This window comes from Panthera tigris, chromosome D4 (genome assembly GCF_018350195.1).
Source record: "Panthera tigris isolate Pti1 chromosome D4, P.tigris_Pti1_mat1.1, whole genome shotgun sequence".
Taxonomy (NCBI): Eukaryota; Metazoa; Chordata; class Mammalia; order Carnivora; family Felidae; genus Panthera; species Panthera tigris.
Window position 1 is genome coordinate 11,761,260 of NC_056672.1, and position 18,635 is coordinate 11,779,894.

The window sequence follows — 18,635 nt, forward strand, 5'->3', positions numbered from 1 at the left end:
TGGATCCTATTCACTTTCGGCCACAGTTTTCCCCCCCCTTAAGGTGGATGATGCATTGTAGCTGGCAGTAATTACTGCATTATCAAAGATTTGCACGCTATTATATTTTTTGGTTAAGGCCCGTGTAATCGAAAATTATAGAGGTTACTTAGTGTATTCACCTATCGCCAGACAGAACAGGTTATGAAGAAAGAGAAAAGGAGGGAAGAAATGGAAATAACCTCTACTATTTAAGGATGTCGAGGTAGCTTCTACAACTTCTATCATTTTTATTATGATAAATATTTTATTTGATAGATAATATTTTATTATGATAGAACGTATTAAGTTCAAACTAAATTTTGAAACATTGGTTTAACAGAAGACATGGGTTGTATTTCTTATCCCACTCATGATTAAAGGAGTTTTTATTTTTAAGTTTATTTATTTTGAGAGAGACTGAGACGGCATGAGAGGGGGAAGGGCAGAGAGAGGGGAGAGAGAGAATCCCAAGCAGGCTCCACGCTGCCAGTACAGAGCCCGATACAGAGCTCGAACCCACGAAGCTGCGAGACCATGACCTGAGCCGAAACCAAGAGCTGGACGATTAACCGACTGAGTCACCCAGGTGCCCCTGTCCAACTCATGATTATATCAGGAGGCACCGAGTTAATCAGATTTTTAAAAATCCTGCCCTCCTTCCCCATGGGACTGAAAGCCAACGTAAACCAGATAGAAAGGTATTTCACTTAATTTTTATGGCTTAATATTTACGGTTGTTTCATGGGATTGCTCCTCTTGACTAAATGAGGTAACGCAGATGGCCTCTAGTACATGGAGTCCAGCACATAATGATTGCTTCATAAGTGTTAGTTCCAGTCCCTTTTACTCTCCTGACAGCAGATTCGAGGTGGGCATGATAGGTGTTAGCCCCACTTGAAACCAGCACAGCCACCAACAGTCTGTAAGTGATTTGTGTGCGGCTCGGCTGACCTGAGAGGCACTTGTGGTCCTGGGGTCTTATTCCATCAGCTGCCCTGGTCAGCATCTCTGTGACTTTTGTGGGCTCTGCTGGTCTTAGTCCTGCTCTGAATCCCTCCAGGCTCTGGATTGTAAGTTCCTAGAGGAGTTGTATGTTCCTCAGAGGGAGAGTTTTCCTTTAATCCTTAGAACTGTGAATTTTTCAAATCCTGACTTTAGTGAAAAGTTAGTTCCTGAATAAATGAATTAGCCCTGGTTGAAAAACACCCACGTCAGTGCTTAGGAGCTGAAACTTCCAGAGTTAAGTAACATGACATGGTTTCTTTGGATGAGTGCTTTCCCCCCTTGGGTCTTAATTCTCAACTCTGGTCGTCTTCTGACTCTTCTCTGCGCCCTTCCAACCAGCATTTCACATACCCCTTGAGTCGTGGGCCTCAAAGTGGCAACGATGAGAGACATTTTAAGTCTGGTATAGAGGACAGAGCTACCTCCGCATAAACCAACTACTAGGTGATGGTGCTGCCCAGTCCAAGGCCATGTAATCATGGACAGTCGCCTAGCCTGTTTTGTGTTGGTCATTGTCACCAGTTGGCATAGTGGGTCCTATGCAGGAAAATGGGGGAGGACTTTCTTGTATTCTTGGAGTACATTTTTACGTAATCAGATCCTGATTTACAGTTACAGTCACATGCCCATATCATCTGCATGAAACTTTGGGAGCGTAGCTTTTTTAAACACTGAAATGAAAGGGTTATTTATGTATTATCCAGGTTCACTGTTTCACATTTCTAGACCAATTGTGAATGTAATTAGTCTGTATTTTCTGTCTTCTATGTACACAGGAGTTTAATGTTTTGCTCTGTCATAAAATCTTAAAACTGCTTATCTTCATATCTTATCTTTAAAATCCATTTACTTCTTTTTTCACCCTATTAAAATGAAACCACCAGTTCACCTAACTTGGAAGTTAAAGTCATACTTTAAAAAAAGGGTTTTCAGCACAGATTCAGTTGTGACTGAAACTCAGGCCAGGATATGAGAACAGGTATGATTGCTGATTTGAATAGCATATCCCTGTTTGGACAGAAGATGTTATTTCCCATGCCAGCCCCTAGTGATAACTCCAGGCTGTTTTATCAGTCTTTTCCAGCTTTCACAAGACTGTTCCTTTTAGATAAGGATTTCCCTTTATAAACTTGTCAGCTAATCATGATGGTGCCTTATTTTGTCATTTGTGTCTGTGAGCCCTCTGCTCTTGAGCTGTCTCTGGTTATTGGTTTGACCTTTATTTTACTGAGTGCTTGTAATAAATCCCAAAAGCCACTTACAGAAGGATTTTTATTATTTTAATTTTTCTCTTAACTCCAATGAACAGGATTCCAAAAGAGGATTTGGAATAGCAGTGTCCGGAGGCAGAGACAATCCCCACTTTGAAAATGGAGAAACATCAATCGTCATTTCTGATGTGCTCCCGGGGGGGCCCGCCGATGGGCTGCTTCAGTGAGTGTCCTTGCACCCCAGCCCCTGCCCGCCCCACTGGTTGCTCCTAGACAGGGTATGCACTTAAAAAAACAAAACAAAACAAAAAAACCAAACTTGCATATATATATATATATACACAAGAATTGAGACCATAACATATCATGCTTTAACAATCCCTAAACCTTTAGAGGAAGGAGAGCAGTCATTTCCACAGGAAAAGAGTAATAACTATCACAACTATCATTCCTAGGCTTAGGAATCATTTCTGAATGTGGAGTACAAAATCAGCATGCTCTCCTCCCGGCCCCTAGCACCCAACCAACACTTTATACTTATTTTACCTTCTATTCATTAAGGATTTAATGAGGATACTTTGGCTTAATGATGATCTGATTTGTGTTTTTTTTGTTTTGTTTTGTTTTTTGAGAGAGAGAGTGCACACACAAGCAAGGGAGGGGTGGGGGGGGGGAGAGAAGGAAGGAGGGGGGGAGGGAGGGAGGGAGGGAGGGAGGGAGAGAGAGAGAGAGAGAGAGAGAGAGAGAGAAAGAGAAAGAGAAAGAGAAAGAGAAAGAGAAAGAGAAAGAGAAAGAGAATCTTAAGCAGGCTCCACGCTTAGCGTAGAGCCCAATATGGGGCTCGATCTCACGACTTTGAGATCGTGACCTGAGCCGAAATCAAGAGTCGGCCACTTCACTGACTGATGTACCCAGGCACCCCAATGATGCTCTGACTTACAAGAGGGATGTGGAAACTGGGAAAACTTACTACATGAAAACACAGGTTTTCCAAATGCCAGCCTTCTGTTCTGAAGAGATCATGCCATTTTTAAAAGAAACATATCTGAGTTCCCTCAGGACAGTTTCTTAGGTCAGAATCTAAAATTAATTATATGACTGTCTTGGCCAGAGAGCTCAAAAGTTTAGGATTTATTGGCATATCAAGTCTGTATATTCGTATCTAAGTAGTCTTTCATACAGAGAGCAGTGTAGGATTTAAAAAGTGATTTTGGGGATGAGGTAAGTAAGAGGGTTCTAATGACCTCAATATTTCCTTAATAACCTCAGGCAAACTCCTGATCTCCTCCCCTCCATAAAAACACAGGTGGATATAAACCTGCTCTGGGGGCTATCTTTAGACTTCCTGAAGCCCACCATGCACCGTAGGCAGGGAAGGCCTAATGCAGAAGTTCCTTTTGTGCCTCGACCTTGCCACTGCCTAGTGCCTCCTGGAGGGACCCTTTGGTATTGGTCCCCCACTGGTTTCCCATAGACAATGTCAAAAGTGGGCTGAGCAGCTTGTGGGTTCCTTCCTGGGAAGAGTTCAGATTGAGCTGACCGATTCGGCCTCAGGAGTCGTCAGACACTGAGCCTTTTAGTAAGCATTTTGGGTCAATTTGTTGCTTTTATGTGTTCCCAAATAAACGATTTACAGTGAATAGATGGGAGTTTTTCACGTCTTCTTTTTATTTTTTGTTTGCAGAGAAAATGACAGGGTGGTCATGGTTAATGGCACCCCCATGGAGGATGTGCTCCATTCATTTGCTGTTCAGCAGCTGAGAAAAAGTGGGAAGATTGCCGCCATTGTAAGCTCTGGGTTTGCTTTCAGCTTGTCTCAGTAGCATCTTGTTTTGTATGATCAGAAGAAAATTACCACTTGCTTTTAAACACTTGACAGAATTTAGGGGCTGCTACTTCTTGTTGCCCCTGCTTTGGGGTGATGTTACGGATGATGTAAATATGTAAGTAGTCTCTCCCTGCCTTTTCCTCATGCTGCTAACTTCCAATGACTCTGGTATCTGAGTGAGTTTGCCTTAGGAACCAGGCTGGACAATCCTAAGAGAATTCTCTAGATTGAGAACACTTGTAAAACAGTATTAATTTGGAAAATAAATTTCTGCTCAAAAACCCTTTTGTAAAGGCCCACACAAGATCTGTTATATCTTTTTTTAATTTTTTTTTTTTTTTTTAGTGTTTTTATTTATTTTTGAAGGAGAGAGAGAGAGACAGAGCATGAGCGGGGGAGGAGCAGAGAGAGAGGGAGACACAGAATCGGAAGCAGGCTCCAGGCTCTGAGCTGTCAGCACAGAGCCCGATGCGGGGCTCGAACTCACGAGCCGTGAGATCATGACCTGAGCTGAAGCCGGACACTCAACCGACTGAGCCACCCAGGCGCCCCTAGATCTGCTGTATCTTAATAAACTACAGTTTCTTAGGAGATACTGGCGGTCTGTAGCATTCATTCGTTTGCTCAGTCATTCATCAGCAAACGCTGGGTGAGCAGCAGCTATGAAGATGCCACCTGAGCCTGGAGCAGGGCTGTGCTTCAGGGAGTGCCTACTCGAGCCAGGCAAGTGGACACACGAAGCCAGAAGTGGAATATGGTGTGTTTAAGGACAGTGCTAGGGAGATGTACTGGCTATGTGGTATTTAACTTTTTTCCCAACTTCATATTATGAAATTTTTAAGTAAAAAGAAAAGTTCTAAGATTAGTGTAATGAACACTTCTATATCTTCTACAGTTTTGTTTTTTTTTTCTTAATGTTTATTCTGAGAGAGAGAGAGTGTGCATACGGATGTGAGCAGGGGAGGGACGGGGAGAATCCCAGTCGGGCTCTGCCTGTCACAGAGCTGCTCTCAGCGCAGAGCCAGGAGAGGGGCTGGATCTCACAAACCGTGAGATCATGACCTGAGTTGAAATCAAGAGTCAGACGCTTAACTGCTTAAACACTGAGCCACCCAGGCACCCCTCTTTTACAGTGTTAATGTTCTGCCATCTTCACTTGAGTTTTTCTTTTTTAAAATGTTTATTTATTTTGAGAGTGGGGGCACCTGCGTGTGAGTGGGGGAGGGGCAGAGAGACAGAATCCCAAGCAGGCTTCAGGCCCACAACCACAGGATCATGACCTGCGCTGAAATCAAGAATTGGGACGCTTAACTGACTGAGTCACCCACGTGCCCCACTTGATTTTTCTTTCTGTCTCTCTTTTCCTTTTAAGTTTATTTTGAGAGAGAAAGCGCAAGTTGGGGAGGGACAAAGAGAAGGGGACACAGGACCTGAAGCAGGCTCTGTGTTGACACCGGACAGCCTGACCTGGGGTTCAAACTTCATGACCTGAATTGAAGTCCAATGCTTAACTGACTGAGCCACCCAGGTGCCCCTCCACTTGATGTTTTTATGTATATAAACACGTATTTTCAGTAAACCATTTGAAGGAAAGCTGCAGATACGACAGTGTCAATCCTACTTACTTCAGCATGCATCTCCTAAATAAGGACATTGTTTTACATAACTATAACACTATGAGGAAATTAATGACTTTAAAGTATCATCTAATACCCAGTCCATATCCCAAGATGTTTTCAATAGACTTTTCTTCCCCATCCAGGATTCCAGTCAGGGCTCAGGCATTGCATTTGGTCATTAATCTCTTCAATGCCTTTTAATCTAGAAGGCTCCTTCTTTCTCTCTGCCCTCTCACTACGCTGTCCCCTCCCGCTCCATTACTGACACTGACTTTTGAATGAATTAGGCAGTTGTATCCAGAATGTTTCAATTTCTGGATTTTCATTTTCATAACTTAGTGATTTAAAGTCCCTTGATGCTATTCAGAACACTGAGTAGAAGCAGATTTTAGAGGCCCTGTGTTCAGAGTTATACTCATGGTCTTATTATACTCAAGGCTTAGTGAGTTGGCGGGGACAGTTTTACTGAAAGGAGAAGCAGGGCTGGGCTCTTAAACCTGCATTCTCTGTAACTGTGCTTGTCCTGCATCCCCCCTGCGTTTGCTTGAATGACAGGTGGTCAAGAGGCCCCGGAAGGTCCAGCTGGCCCCACCCCAGGGCAGCCCGTCTGTCGGTGAGGATGACCGCGCTTTTGACGTGATGGACGAGTTCGACGGCAGAAGTGCCCGCAGCGGGTACAGCGAGAGGAGCCGGCGCAGCAGCCACGGTGCGCGCAGCCGCAGCTGGGAGGACAGTCCGGAGAGGGGGCGGCCCCACGAGAGGGCACGGAGTCCAGAGCGCGAGCGCAGTCGCGGCCGCAGCCTGGAGCGGGGTTTGGACCACGACGACTATGGGCGGGGCCGAGAGCGCAGCCGCGGCCGCAGCCTGGAGCGGGGTTTGGACCACGACGACTATGGGCGGGCCCGGGAGCGCAGCCGCGGCCGGAGCACAGACCGGGCCTACGAACGAGCTTACGACCGAGCCTACAGCCTGGAGGAGGAGTACGGCCGCAGGGCCCAGCCCGATGCCCGATACGCGGCGTCCCGGAGCCGCAGCCGCGAGCACTTGCACTCCTGCAGCCCCAGCCCTGAGCTGAGGGGGCGGCCGGACTCGGACAGGCCCATCGGGGTTCTTCTGGTGAAAAGCAAAGCAAATGAAGGTAGGCATGCTTGCTGAAGAAGAGCACTATTACAACAGCTAACTCTTACGTGGCACTTACTGTGTGCCAAGCACTGACCCAGATGCTTTGTGCCAGCTGGCTCATTTCTTCCTGGTAACCACCGCATGTGGGAGTTACTTACATCTGCGTTATGTAGACAAGGAGACTGAGGCACAGAAAAGTTCATTAACTTGCACAAAGCTGTGTCACCAATGGCAGAGCCAGGCTGCAGAAATGTGGCTTTAAACTCCTAGGCCAGGGGTTCTCAAAGCAGCCTATGCACCACCTGGACACTCGCAGTAAATGCAGATTCTCAGGCCCCAGCCCAGCCCTGCGGAGTTGAAACACGGAGAGAGACCACAGAGTCTGTGTGTTAACAAGCTCTCCTGGTGAGCCTGGTGCAGCTTGAGTGGTGAAACCATGAGAGTAAATCAGACTCTAGCTGATCTTGAGCGTTTGCTCTGTGCCAGGCCTGCGCTGAATAAATAACTCTTAATCTTCACCAGAGCCCTGTGTGGTAGGTAGGAGACTTCACTCCTGTTGCCCAGTGGGGAGCATCGTGGTGCAGAGAAGTTTTGGTGTGCCCACAGATGAGGGGGGCCCTGGTCCAGCCTGCCTGTCCCACAATGCATTCCTTGGAGCACTTGCACATGGTTCAGCTCATCCAAAATTCACTAAAGCCCCATGTGGCAGTTAGAAGCCAGCAGTCCCTTAGTTAGGTGAGGATTGGAAACTTCAAGAAGGGAAGCGACTTGCCCACATCTTGAAGCCAGGAAGTGGTGAGCCAGAACACAAATTACATCTCCTGGAAGTAGACAGATGATCAGAAACAAGTAGGTGGATGAACAAGGCTTTAGAGCCAGTGCAGAGACGTTCCCTGCATTGGTTCTTGGTTCTGACTTTTTAAATTACTTGTCATATATCTTTTATCTCTGTTTGTTCTTTACTTCTCCTTCCAAGAGGAAGAACAATGAAGAGCACCCAAGAATGCAAAGTTAACTTCTTGCCCTTTAGGTTGGGAGCTGGGATTTCACATAGCCTGTCTGATGAGAGGGTTTGTTTTGTTTTTATTTCTAGTGGAGCACAAAGTTGAGTCTAGAACTAGGTGCCCATCGAAATACCTAAAGAATAACACAAGGATGTGAGTAACGTGCTATGCAGAGTCCAGTCCCAGAAAACAGAGGAGGGAGTCGAGACTTTCCTATCTCTAAGGAATGCGCATCTTAGGAGGTTTAAGGATTCTACAGAATCTTTACAACCATTGATAATGATATATTAATTTATCAACCTACAAGAATTATAGAGTAAAAACCATCCTGCTCCCAGATTAGAAGATGGACTGGAGAAATTTTGAGAAAGATGACCTGGCATGAGACCTCCCTCAGAGAGGCCTGATAAACCTTCTATAGGACTGGTACTCCAGGTTCTTGAGTTACCCAAGGTAGTGCTTTTCAGACTTTACCTTCTCTTTCTCTTCTTTGCCTCTTTCCCTTTCCTTTCCCTCCTCCTTCCCTTCCACTGCAGAAAGAACCACATCTTGCAAACAATCACGGATGCATCTTCATATCAAAAAACTTGAACAAACCTTTCATGGAACAGTACTTATTCTGTGTGATGCATTCTGAGAGGTTCCATTACATTTTAAAATACTGTTCATAACTTACTACATTGATTTCAAGACTCACTAATGAATCTTGAAAAGATCTTGTCTGTAAGAGACGCCTAAGTCATGCCTGGTCTTAGTAATACTATTACTAAGTAATACTTAGTAATACTACAAGGATAGAAGGGGCTATGTCCCTTTGTTGAGATAGCATCTTATTCCTCCTAGGCCATTTTGTTCCTTAAACTTGGAATTCATTGGGGGGGAAAAAGTTCCAATTTTTAAAAGATAATTGTGCTGTTTGTTAGGATTACACAATAATTTGGCTATCACTGGCAAGAGTTGCATAAAAACTAATCTTCAAAGAAATCTAACAGTAGGAAAGACCTATATTTGACTAATAAAAATATCCATTTGAATTGCCCCGTTGCATTTCCTGGGCACCAGATAGCTTTGCTGGTATGTGTCTTAGAAGCTGGTCAACTCATTTTTTTCTCCATTTAAGAGATGCCCATAATACACCAATAACAACCTATTTGCAACTGTACAGTAAGACTGCAGTTTTTAGGAGGATAGAAGAATTGACACATGAGAAAGAAGTCATCACTCAAGCTGTCATAGCCTTCTGTGCTGGGCTGTGAGGCTGTTTAACCAACAAGGAACTGTCATCCATGAAAGAAGATGCTGTCTTACCCTTATTCTTTCTCATCACCTTCCTAAAGGGGTGGAGATGGACCTCAACTTTTTCAATTGTTGTCGTAAGATCTGATGCTAACTCACTGTAAAGCACTTAAAATTTACTTTAGGGGACAAACTGGTAGTTGCCAGAGGGGAAGTGGGGGGGGGGGGATGGGTGAGATAGGTGAAGGAGATCACTTACCATGTTGGGCACTGAGTAATGTATAAAATTACTGAATCATTATATTGTACACCTGAAACTAATAGAATACTGTATGTTAATTATACTTGAAAAAAACTTATCTTTAAATCTACTTCATAACTTTTTTAAATGGTAGGAAGTTACTTTGTTTTGAAATTGTAAGATTTTGAGTCCAGAACAATAATAATAAATTTGAAGGTGCCTCTTTTTAAAACCTGCTGGGTTGTGGTTCCTACAACAGCAAAAATTTATCCTTAAATTAGGTATTTTCATAAGTCTAATAAGTAAAATCAGAAGAGTCTGAATAGTATTTAAAATACTTTTCACTGTGCATATTTAGTAAATACAGTGTTTTTTCTTTTCAGAGCAATCCAAAGTTCACAAACCCCCTGAGTACACAGGTTTTACTTCAATACTTTATTGCTTGGCTTGGCTTACTGACCTGTTTTCTTCACACACTGAAATTTCTTCACTGCCAAACCCACACAGCTAAGTCATTACACATGAAGGGTATACCACTTTCCTTTCTGTAGGCAACTGCACTGTCAGCAGAACATCTTTATTGAGATGTACTGAGTTGGTTTCTTTGGGCCCCATTTTGAAAAGTGTTAATTTTAGAGCAGATACTCATATAGCCTTCACCTAGTTTTTCCATTTGTCAACATTTTGCCACATTTGTTTTCTTTCCCCTTCTTTTCTCCCCTTTCTTCCTTCTCTCTTCCTCTTCCACACCTCTTCTATCTCTCAGTGGTTTTTTGGAACCACCTGAAAGTAAACTGCAAGGGTGACCCCCTTTAGCCCTAAATATTTCAGCAGGTATCTCCCGGGCATAAGAACATTCTCCCATATAACCAAAATGCCATTGTGGGTTCTTTAGAAAATTAACATTAATATCCCTTTTAATATATTGTAGTGTGGTTCATTCTGAAGTTGCTCTAAAATAACATATCCCCCCTCCCACCTCTGTCCCATACTGGATCCAGGACCTAGTGAAGGTTCATGCATTGCATTTGGCTTTTATGTCTCTTTCAATCTAGAACAGTCCTTCTGCCTCTTTTGTTTTTTATGTCAATGACTTTTTTGATGAGTCCAGGCTGGTTGTCTGACAGAATGTCCTATGTGCAAAATTAATTTTTCATAAATATTTAAAAATTGACCTAAGAACCAGACTAAGTGTTCTGAACAAGTTGATGAAATATGTGTATGTTTATGTGTTTGTCTTCTAGAGTATGGTCTCCGGCTTGGGAGTCAGATTTTCATAAAGGAAATGACCAGAACTGGTCTGGCAAATAAAGATGGCAACCTACATGAAGGAGATATAATTCTCAAGGTGGGTGATAACAGGGTAGAGAACAAATGAATTCATGTTTGTCTTTCTAGTCCAAATTTCCTATTTGAATGCTGATAGAGTGAAACTTTGATGAGATGGGAGTCAATAATAAGACAAAAGCTGGGAAGGGCAGTGGGGTGAGATTTTTATCACAAAAACCAGACATGGAGATTTGTAATAGTGTCATGTTAGTTTTTTAAACAAATTTCATTGATTCTTATTCCCTGTTTATTTAAAGTTTAAGCTCCTATTCCCTAAACTAAGGAAAGATGAGAGGGAGAGTTGGTAGTACATGAATGTTGAATGTTTAATAGTTTCTGTAAACCTCTCCAGTCAGGAAACATGTTCCAGTAGTAAACCAAACCATCGTCTTGAGCTTGGAAGTTAAATAAATTAGCAGAGTAATTTAAGTATCCCACAGCTCTCTCATGCCTGTCTTTGAGATCCAGGCATGCAGGGTTATATTTAATTTAAAGGATAATCCATTTTTATTCAGTCATCCTAAAACTCATGTTGTTTGGATAGCTGAGCAAAGACTTTACACTTTTAGAAGGGCAAAATACAAACTTTCTATTTTGCTGTGAACAGCTGCATCACATGTAACATGACCATTATTCATAAACACAGATAAATGGAACTGTAACTGAGAACATGTCTTTAACGGATGCTCGAAAACTGATAGAAAAGTCAAGAGGAAAACTCCAGCTAGTGGTGTTGAGAGACAGCAGGCAAACACTCATCAACATCCCGTCGTTAAATGACAGCGACTCAGAAATAGAAGGTAAAGAGGGGGGAGCCTGTGAGCTTGGCTGGAAACAAGGAAGGCTGTTGCTTTTCCATTCTCACTGTAGCATAGCCATCCAGCTGGAAGTTAAATTTACAACAAAAGCTTCTGTTTTAAACTTCAATTCGGATAAGTGGTGGTTATTTTCTTACTAAAGTGTCTGCTGATACTAGTTTTCCAATATGAAATTCAGGTGGACTTATGAACTCCCCAGTGGAATCTGTTTTAGGCCACTGAAAAAAAACTTGTTCGTAAAAAATATATGTGTGAGTGGCTCAAAGACCTAACCACATCCATTTGTAAATTGTTCAGTCTTGTACTTTCTTGCATATTTTTAAAAAGCGGATATTAATATTTCAAATAAAGGGAAGGTTATATGGAAGATAGCTAAACAGTCAGAATGGCTGAATATTGTGGTATTCATCAATTAGCAATCTGTGTCATCTCTTCTTAGGAAGCAATACTCACTTCTTAAATCTGAATTACACATGGGGTCACATTTTAACGATGCAAAAACTTACCAATAAAAATAAGTAGGTATGATACTGACTAACCATCTAGTACTGCCTTTGTGCAGAGGAACTTGGAAAATATTAAGTACTCAAGTTTGAAGACAGACATGTTGATTTTTTTTTTAAGTTTATTCATTTTTGAGAGAGAGAGAGAGAGAGAGAGAGAGAGAGAGAGAGAGAGAGAGAGAGAGGCAGGCAGAGAAAGAAAGGAACACAGAAGCCAAAGCAGGCTCCAGGCTCCCAGCTGTCAGCACAGAGCCTGATGCATGGCTCAAACTCACAAACTGTGAGATCATGACCTGGGCTGAAGTTGGATGGTTAACCAACTGAGCCACCCAGGTGCCCCAGCCATGCTGATTTTTAAGAGAATTACTTTATGAAACCGTACGACTTAGGTTAACTTCCATCATATCAAAAGTCTAATCATTTGGTTACTGCTATGAGTGCAGTGCAGGAAAACAGAGCAGGAGAAATAATCCCAGTATGCTAAGAGCTTATAGGTTATTTGCTTGCTATTTCAAGTGTGATCCTTAGCCCATTGGCTGCATGAGCCTCTGGGAGCTTGCTGGAATCACAGAATCACAGGCCTGATTGTGTGCTAGAATAGCTAGTCTAACAAGATCCCAGGTGATTCATATGCACATTTAAGTTTGAGAAGCACTGCTCTGTGTGGTTAAAAATGAGTGGATACATGTATGATCCAATAATTGAATTCTGACTCCTCAGTAGCAGCTTTGATGGAAGGTGTAATGAAAGAGGAACATAAAATTCTGAATTTGGCTTCCTCTTTATTAATTAATGTCTTTCCCTTCAAAGGCTCAGATTTGCTTCAAGGGAAGACTGCTAGACTAACAGCACATTTACTCCTGCCTCTTTTCCATTTCTCATATTGGCTTACCCAGAGAATAATATCACTTCTGGTACAGTCTTCAATATCTTAATAAGAAGTCTTTTCTTATTTTTGAAACCAGATATCTCAGAAATAGAGTCAAACCGATCATTTTCTCCAGAGGAGAGACGGCAGCAGTATTCCGATTATGATTATCATTCCTCAAATGAAAAGCTGAAGGAAAGGCCAAAGTAAGATGATGTATACTTTCCCTCACGCGCTACACCATGAACGTACACACGTACGTTTTACAGATCTGTTGCATTATGAGACATTAACATGACGTGTGCTTAAGTTCAAGAGAGGACATGCAGAACAGATGGTCCAGGATGGGCGCCACACCCACTCCCTTTAAGTCCATGGGGGACGCTGCAGCTGCACTTGGCACAGAGAACAGCAAGGAACCCAAATACCAAGAGGAACCGCCAGGTGAGGCTCCTTGTAAACAGCTGTGTTCAGAAGTATGCGCTTGGTCATTCCAGAGGGTGGCCAGAAGGAGAGAGAAGTTATTAAGAAATCATTCAGATATGTGGACGAGGCACTCCAGTCTCTCTCAATATTAAAAAAACTTACAAGAATAGTAGCCCTTACCATATGCCAACAGATTGGTCACATTTTTTAAATATTTGACTGTATTTATGGTCTTCGTGTTTCCCATCTCTGATCCCAACCTGAACTGCTCTGCTCTTAACATTTCTGACACCAGGGGCGCCTGGGTGGGTCAGCTGGTTGGGTGTCCAATGTAGGCTCAGGTCATGATCTCGCAGTTCATGAGTTTGAGCCCCATATTGAGCCTGCTGCTGTCAGCTTGAGCCTGGAACCTGCTTCAGATTCTGTTTCCCCCTCTCTCTCTCTGCCCCTCCCCCATTCTCTCTCTCTCTCTCTCTCTCTCAAAAATAAATAAACATTAACATTTCTGACACCAAACGTGTGGGTTTCTTCCCCTACTCAACTACCAATTCTCGAATTCTCCAGACACCAACTGATCATCCTACAATTCACTTCAGTCCTGGCACTGGCTACCCAGAGTTACGTGCCGACCCCACAGGTTAAGCATTCAGTCCCATGAGATACTTGCGCTGCAGACACCACTGCAATCCCCAGGTGCCCCCTATACTTCTGGCCAAATCAGCTCTGAACCGAGGGTTCCCATAACCTCCTCCTCACTCTGGTTTGATCATTTGCTAGACTGGCTTACAGAACTCAGGGAAGCACTTTACTTCCTATTACCGGTTTTTATATGACAGAGGAACAGCCAAATAGAAGCAAGGTATAGGGTGAGGGGCACAGAGCTGCCAGGTGCTCTCCAGGCGTACCACCCTTCCCAGTATCTCAGTGTGTTCACTGACCCTAAAGCACTCCAAACTCCATAGTTTATGGATTTTACGGAGGCTCTGTCATGTGCGTGATCAGTTATTAACTCAGTCTCTAACCCCTGTCCCCTCCCAGATGGTGGGGAGGTAGGCTGAAAGTTCTAAGCTTCTAATCATGGGTTGCTCTGTCTGGTGACCAGCCCCCATCTTGAGGCTATCGAGGAGTTATCTCTTTAGAGATAGAGATAGAGGAAATTCCAAGGGATGTAGGACTTATGTCAGGAACTGAAGGCAAAGAGGAAAGAGAGAAGATTGTCTTGGCACCCATATCACTCCGGAAATTACAGGGATTTTAGGAGCTCTGTATTAGGAACTGGGGGCAGAGACTAAATGTATATATATGTGTGTGTGTGTGTGTGTGTATACATATATATATATATATGTATATGTATATATACATATATATATACGTATATATACATATATATACACATACATATACATATATATACATATATATACATATATATATATACACATTTAGTCTCATATATATACATATATATATATACATATATATATACATATATATATATACACATTTAGTCTCATATATATATATATACATATATATATATATATATGTATATATATATATTTGCTTTATTTCCTTTATTTTTATTTTGAGAGAGACAGAGAGAGCATGAGCAGGGAGGGGCAGAGAGGGAGAGAGAGGATCCCAAGCTCTCAGGGCTCATGACTCAGGGCTCGAACTCATGAAATTGTGAGGTCTTGATCCGAGTTGAAATCAAGAGCTGGACACTCAACTGACCGAGCCACCCACGTGCCCCCCAAATATATATATTTCCAATCCCGTCACAGTTAAATTTTGTCTTATTTGATTAACTGAAGTCCTTTTGTTTCCCACTTCTGATCTCAACCCCATCCTCCAGCCCTGCCCCATTGCCCTAAAAGTATCATCGTGATTTTACATAGTAAATATTTATTGATGGTAAGGGCAGATTTATGTGGTTTTTAAGGTATATAAAATGTTCTTTCGCATGTGATTGTGCACCTGGGATTTTGGAAGTCTCTTACCTCACTTATTTTGAGAAACTATTCGTACCTGCTAATGCCTCCAAATTAAATTTCACCTTAAAGACTTATTTTTGTTGTCTGATGTGATGATTTATATGTAGCATAAGGTACCGATTTGGATTTTTGTGGATTTTGTGATCTTTATAGAGACAAACTCACTCTCGTTCTCTTGTTAATGATAGATGGTTTTTAATCCACAGCTCCTCAACCAAAAGCAGCCCCAAGAACCTTTCTCCGTCCTAGTCCTGAAGATGAAGCAATATATGGGTATATCTTTCAGCCTCTCTCTCTTTTCCTTTCTCCTTCCACACACCTCAGTGGCCTTAACTGAAGTACAGAAGAATGGTGTTTTTTAACTGCAGATGGCAGTTTTGCATATAATGGGCCACCTTTAACCAACCTCTATTGTTAGTGTTTATGAGAAAGAGAAATAACTTGTAGGAAAAGAAAAATGTGGAATTTGGCAAACTTTGTAATGTTAACTTTGCTTGTCTACTTATCTGGCTGCTTTTCCAGAATGTGATTCTGAGTATTTGAGTTTGCCAAATTGGTAACTCTCAAATAGGTGAAATGTTGCTTAACTACAGGACCTTTTTAGGGTTGTAGTATCCTGACGATCCTAGCGTGTGGAGGGAGGATAGAAATGACACAGTGCTCTGCTCTGGATAATGAGAACCCGTGTAGTTCAGTGGTGGTAGAGAGGGGCAGCTCCTGGAGTAAGATCCGACCTTGCTGGACCCAGGTTGTGTCTCCATTTGGCAAGAATCCTGTGGTGGCAGCAAGCTTTCCTTTGGAAGAATCCTAAAGTGGGAGTCAGATGGCCTAGCCCTGCCTTTTGTTTGCTTTCTAATCTTGAATGAGTTTATGTAAACACCTGTATTTCTACTTATTAACCAGTTAAGTGGGCCTGCTGATGTTCATCTCACAGTCCCAAAAAAGATAAAGTGATAAAAACGAGAGATTTTTAATATGTAAATCTCTCCATAAATAGAAGAAATTCAGTCTTTCACTAATGTTGTTCTCCTTCACAAAGAAAAATCTCCCATCTTTCTTTTCTAAAACTGAACCGATTGCAGTCCCAATACCAAAATGGTGAGGTTTCAGAAGGGAGACAGCGTGGGCCTCCGGTTGGCTGGTGGCAATGACGTTGGGATATTTGTGGCTGGCATTCAAGAGGGGACCTCTGCAGAGCAAGAAGGCCTTCAAGAAGGGGACCAGATTCTGAAGGTAGGAAAAGCCCAGCCCCGTTTCTAGACGTTACTGGGGAAGAGCTGATTATAAGGGAAGTGTCTAGCTCGTGAAAACGGACCAGTAGCAGGTTTGTTCGTGCTAAACATAAGTTCTGTTTCCCTGAATAGGCCCTGTCTTCTCAGTCCTGGAACCCAAAACTCATGCCCATGCCTGTGGGAATTTATAGTGTTTAAGACCCTTGCTAAGATTTTTATTAGTAAGCTTAACAAAAAGATTGAGATTCTAACTTAAGGCCTAGGAGGAAGACCTCTCAAAAGATCTTGCTAATGTTTGTTTTTTTTTATTGATTCCCTGCCTGGTTGTCACTCTTAAGGCAGTGTGCTGCACTTGAACAAGGGTGGGTGTTGGCTTAGATCATCAGCCTGAATCCACTCCCAGCCTCTCATGAACCGTGACCTTGGTTCAACCCTGACACTCAGGTTTCAGTATCTGTTCAATGGGGATGAGAATACCTGCCTTGCAGGGGCCCTGGAAGATTGGAATGGATAACACTCACAAGGCATTTAGCAGAGTTCCTGGCACAGAGCAGGAAGGTCAATGTCTGTTCTTCTCCCCACTGGAAAATAACAAGTTGCTGCCACTCAGGATGTTGTTTACATCTAAAATTGACCAGGAATGGGAATTTCTGGTTAATCAAATATTGGTCCTTTTAAAGTGACTATATATATGTTTATATAATCTACTACTTTTAGAAAACAATAAACTCAGCTTTGACATTTCATGAGATGCATATAATGTATTTTCCATTGGCTTCTGAATAAAGAATGTCAAATACCTCGTGACTCTGAAAATACAGGGAACTGTCTTCACTGGAATTTCTGCTTCTGTAAACTTGCATTTCTTATGAGTTTATTAGGGGGTCTGGTAAAAGTATCTAGGTTCAAAGGAGAGAGGAGAAAAAAAGTTGCAGAATTCCCAAGGAAGCAGGCAACAGAGCCCCAAAACAGGTGGTCCTCTTCCTTGGCTCTTGGCCTCACTGCGGTAGTTCAGATTTCATTTCTGGAGCAGATGAAGGGCAAAGCTTGATCATGAGCTTTGCTGAAGCTTTCCAGTGATATTCTAAACCTTCCTTGGCTCTGGTCAGGATCCTAGAAGACCAAGTGTACCTGAGTGAACCTGGTGGTACCACGTGATCCTAGGAAATACCACTTACCAAGTGTTATCGATAAGAATCCCATCAGAGTGCCAGCTCATACCAATTTACTTTTGGGCTGATACCAAAGGAGAGAAAGCATTATTTCCTAACTAATGTGGGGCTATAGAAGTCAGGAATTTGGGAGCCTTTGCTCATGAAGGTTCAAGAATAAAATATTTTTGTATCCTTGGGTAAAAAAGATTTTGTGAATTTCCATGAAAACAGTGAATTCACCCCAAGGCCTAATAAGCCTCTCTGTAAGTTGTTAAAGACAGGAGAGTCATTTCCATGTGTAAAAGTCATGGTATGCAATGTTTATACTTAAGAAAGTGTCTTATTTTTTGTTATCACCCTAGTAAAAGACAAGAAGAAAACTATGGGAACCAGCTTTTTTTTTTGGGCAGTAATCCCATCTGAAGGTCAGACAATAGATGGTCCTCATTCTTGGGCGCGAATAAATTTTCTGTTAAGGAGCTCTCAGCTCTACAAAAGGGTAAAAAAGACTTGAGCTCGCCTACTGGGGCAGAGAAGCCGCTATATAATCAAAAGCTGTAGCTGATACAGAATCCTTTTCAGGCTCACAGCAGACACGGCTAGTCCCCGTAGACTACTAAATAGATTAATGAAAGGGGATATTTCTTGGAGAGGATTGTACAACCTAACCTTCCAGTATCAAAGTGCTGTCCTGGCCTTTTTAACTGTAATTTGTTCCAGCATTCACGGCCAAATTGAATATGTGGGGAACTCTGTACATATACTAAACACTTTTCTTCTGCTGAGGGTTTTTTAAGTGGAGCTCTTCCCTTTGTAAAGATGGCAGCCTGACATGTGGAATGAACACACCAGTGTACTGTGGCAGGATATCTGCCTTATCCGTTAACAGAAGTATATGTTTTCATGTTTGGCATAACTCTTTGCTTATTATTTATCTGGTATGGTTCTTATTTCTCTTGCAGAAACTTTTATGGGATGGAAGAGAGAAAGAAACTCCTCTAAGTTTTTAAATGTAGCTACCATG

At 42.4% G+C, this 18,635-nt stretch overlaps 1 protein-coding gene across 5 annotated transcripts in view; it reads left to right on the forward strand.

Moving 5' to 3' along the window:
- The window catches only part of TJP2 (tight junction protein 2), a 97,847-nt gene that overhangs the window by 58,001 nt on the left and 21,211 nt on the right, over window positions 1-18,635 (forward strand). For all 5 annotated transcript variants that reach the window (XM_042963372.1, XM_042963371.1, XM_042963369.1 and 2 more), the window contains exons 3-11: window positions 2,336-2,460; window positions 3,922-4,024; window positions 6,240-6,822; window positions 10,532-10,635; window positions 11,263-11,416; window positions 12,903-13,011; window positions 13,116-13,249; window positions 15,432-15,498; window positions 16,308-16,458. In XM_042963372.1, coding sequence (XP_042819306.1) covers window positions 2,336-2,460; window positions 3,922-4,024; window positions 6,240-6,822; window positions 10,532-10,635; window positions 11,263-11,416; window positions 12,903-13,011; window positions 13,116-13,249; window positions 15,432-15,498; window positions 16,308-16,458 — 1,530 coding nt within the window. The remainder of the gene's footprint in view (window positions 1-2,335; window positions 2,461-3,921; window positions 4,025-6,239; window positions 6,823-10,531; window positions 10,636-11,262; window positions 11,417-12,902; window positions 13,012-13,115; window positions 13,250-15,431; window positions 15,499-16,307; window positions 16,459-18,635) is intronic.